This window comes from Microtus ochrogaster, linkage group LG1, assembly GCF_000317375.1.
Source record: "Microtus ochrogaster isolate Prairie Vole_2 linkage group LG1, MicOch1.0, whole genome shotgun sequence".
In the NCBI taxonomy this organism is placed as follows: Eukaryota; Metazoa; Chordata; class Mammalia; order Rodentia; family Cricetidae; genus Microtus; species Microtus ochrogaster.
The window spans coordinates 57,849,759-57,852,928 of NC_022027.1; the positions used below are offsets into that span (position 1 = coordinate 57,849,759).

The 3,170-nt window shown below is 53.1% G+C and overlaps 1 protein-coding gene across 1 annotated transcript in view; it reads right to left on the reverse strand.

The window, feature by feature from the left end:
* Positions 1 to 783: 783 nt before the first annotated feature.
* Positions 784 to 3,170, reverse strand: part of Cplx1 (complexin 1) — a 30,466-nt gene continuing 28,079 nt past the window's right edge. The window contains exon 4 of the mRNA XM_005359667.2: positions 784 to 2,555. Coding sequence (XP_005359724.1) covers positions 2,358 to 2,555 — 198 coding nt within the window. The 3' untranslated portion in view covers positions 784 to 2,357. The remainder of the gene's footprint in view (positions 2,556 to 3,170) is intronic.

Consider the following 3,170-nt stretch of genomic DNA (forward strand, 5'->3'; position numbering starts at 1 on the left):
CCAGCAGCTGGGATGTGCCTGGAGGAGGTGGTAGGGCTTGGGGTGGATTTCTTCCTCCATAGTCATGAGGGATGTGAGAGATACTTCTCCTGTACTTGGAAGAGAGCAGGAGAACCACCTAAATCAACCCCATTTCCCACTTTTCTCTTCACCTCCACCCACCCCAGCAAGCGAGAGTGAGATACGTGTAGCCTTTCTGCTCAGACTAGCAGGTTTTGCTGGTTGGAATTTCCACCATTGCTGTCTCCTAGAAGAGGGATGCCCCAAAAGAGAGATGAACAAGGGCTCTTTTAGGACAGACGAGGCCATGGCATCTCGGGTTGGGCTAAGCATGGGGCAAATTGGGATTGCAGACCCACAGAATGAGGTAGATGGACTAGAGTCTGATAAAATATGGCAGGACGGAGAGCTGGCAGGTGCTGTGAGCACTTCCAACCGTTCAGCAGAGTTGACAGTGATCTCAAAAGGTGTGGCCAGGGTATAGGGACATCACCCTGGGCTGGGCAGGGGAACAGAACTATGGAAATTCTAGTGGGTCCAGGCCTGGGAAGCAGTGTAGTCTGGATTTACCAGTGCCTGGCAGAACTGTGAGGAAGGAACGTTGTGTAAATTGGGGGCTCACCCTGGGCACTGGGGTTCTGAAGGGACAGCTTTGCCCTCTGGAGAATAAGTTGGAGCAGTAAATCTGAGTCAGGACCTAGGGGACACTCTGTATTTGTCCCCAATGTGAGGGAAGCCTCCCCTCCCCCAGGGAAAATGGAAACCCAAGAAGGAAGAGCCACACGGTGTGAAATCACTGTTTATTGGCTGTGATTCCCTCAGAGAGAACATGTGAGGCCTCTGACATGCAGGAGGTGCAGGTACAAGGACAGACAGACAGGTAACACATAGGCTATACTAAGCGCGGTGGCCCGGTGCCCCATGCGCTAAGAACAGGATGCAGGGTTAACTCAAGAGAAGGCCATCTGCTCAGAGCTGGCTTTTCAATCAAACCAGCCAGAGATGTAGAGAGTGGCCCAGGTGAGCAGGGTATTGTGGGCCGAGCATGCTTCATCTCTTTGGGCAGAGGGCGTTCTGATTAGTATTGCAGTCTAGTTGTTATGGCTTCTCTAAAGAGCTATGTAAGGTCATGAAGGTCAATGCCAAGCCACACACCTGGCCCAAAACTCATGGACACTTAATGCAGTTTTAATGTGGACAGGAAGGGTCGGGAAGACCAGGCTGGCCTTTCTGTCAAGATAAAACTTATCGAATACAGACCTCATTTACCTGAGATTCAACATATTATGATGTAAATTAAACAAATATGAAGAACAAAGGCTGCTGGCTGGGCAAAGGGGAGTAGCTGGGTCTTATTGCCCTTGGGCCACACACAGAAGAGAATACCACAGTCCGAGCCCAGGAGTTTGCACGTGCGGGCCACTGTCAGCCCTTCAAAGGAGGAATAGTGGAGAGGGTGGGACACCTGATCCCCTGGCCCTCTGTCTGTTCTGCACACGGATCCCCAGAGCCCTGGGCTCTTAGGAAGTGGGGCATTTTGAAGGTAGGTGTGTAGTGGTAAAGCCAGGAGTTCCCTAGAAGACTGCCTGCCCTCCATGAAGAGAACAGGAGGCCACCAGGGAGAGATGGGGTCAGGGAGAGATGGGACTCTGGGAAGTGTGCATCACAGAGGGTATCGAGGGACTCAAAGCATGTCTGAGACCCACCCACGTCCAATCTATTGCTTTGTTCCCCCTGGCTGTGGCATTCTTAAGAAGCCAAACCTTGCCGAGCGACAGAGAAAGAGACAGCTGGACAAAATGTGCGAGGGCCGCCGGTGAAGACTAGGGTGGTAGCGCACAAACAGGAAGACAGAGCTAATGGTCCAGCAGGTCCAACAAGTCCAGAAACTGGGGCCATGGGCTCAGGGAAGGACTGGGGCCCCAGGCACCCACGGCTCATTCCCCAAGTCCCACCCCACTATGGCTGTGCTCCTGAGTTTAGGCCCTGACTGGTGGCCACCCACGGAGGGATGGCACCCCAGGGGTGGTCAGGGCTGGCCCTCGGGGCCTGACCTTGGGCAGGCTCAGTGGGAATGGTGAACTCAAGATCAGTAAGGAGGGGTTCAACCACCCAAAGGCAAGGATGCACAGCACAGGGGCCTGAGGGTCACACCCTTGCCTGGTGGGGCCAATGATGGCAGTGCGGGGAGGGGTGGCCAGAGGCTCCCGAGGCGCGAGGGGGACATGGGCGGGATAGATCTAGGACTATGGCTTATTTTTGCAGGGGGGGCTGCATCTGCTCCCAACATCCTTTGTGGGGGGGGCTCCGAGGGGGTCTGTACAGTGGGCGGGGCTCCTGGCGCTGAGGCAGGATCATTACTTCTTGAACATGTCCTGCAGTGGCCCAGGCAGGTACTTGATGACAGTGTCTAGGATGCTTTCGTCCTCCTCTTCCGGCTCGTCCCCACAGCCTGGAGGGATGGCCTTCTTGGGTCGAGTCAGACTGCCTTCTGAGTTGGCTTCCATGGCTGCCTGGGCCTCAGCCTCACGCTCCTCCTTCTTCTTGATGCCATACTGTGAAGGAAAGGGTAATCAAACAGGGCTCGCATACTCCCCTCCCCTGTACCCAGCCTGGGTGGCACTGATGCAATACACAGAGAGGCTAGGTCCTTACACGGAGAAACCAACCAGGTGGTTCTCACAGCTGGGGAAGACTCCAGCTGAGTCCCAGGCCCATCCTATTCACCAGGGCTCCAGAACTGATCCCGCTCAGGTTTTGGAAAACCATACAGGAAATGGGACAAGTAAGAGGTGCCTGGAGGACACGTGGGATTGGAAAGAGAGAAAAGGTCTGGGGTGGCTGGAGAGGTGAATCAGCAGTTATCAGACTTGCTGCTCTTTTAGACTGGGACTTGGGTTTTGGTTCCCAGCACCAGTGTCTGTAACTTCAGCTCTAAGGAACTTGAAACCTCTGCCCCTTCAGGTACCTGCACTCATGTGCACACACCTACAGTGTAGACACACGATCCTACACGTAATTATAAACAATAAAAATAAATATAAAAAACAATAATTTGGGGATGCTACAAGGGAGGAACTGAAGAAGGAGGGTGGGGAAAATCACAAAACACACTTTTGTTTATAATGGCATCTAATATATTATATAATGATTTAAAAACAAAAACAAAA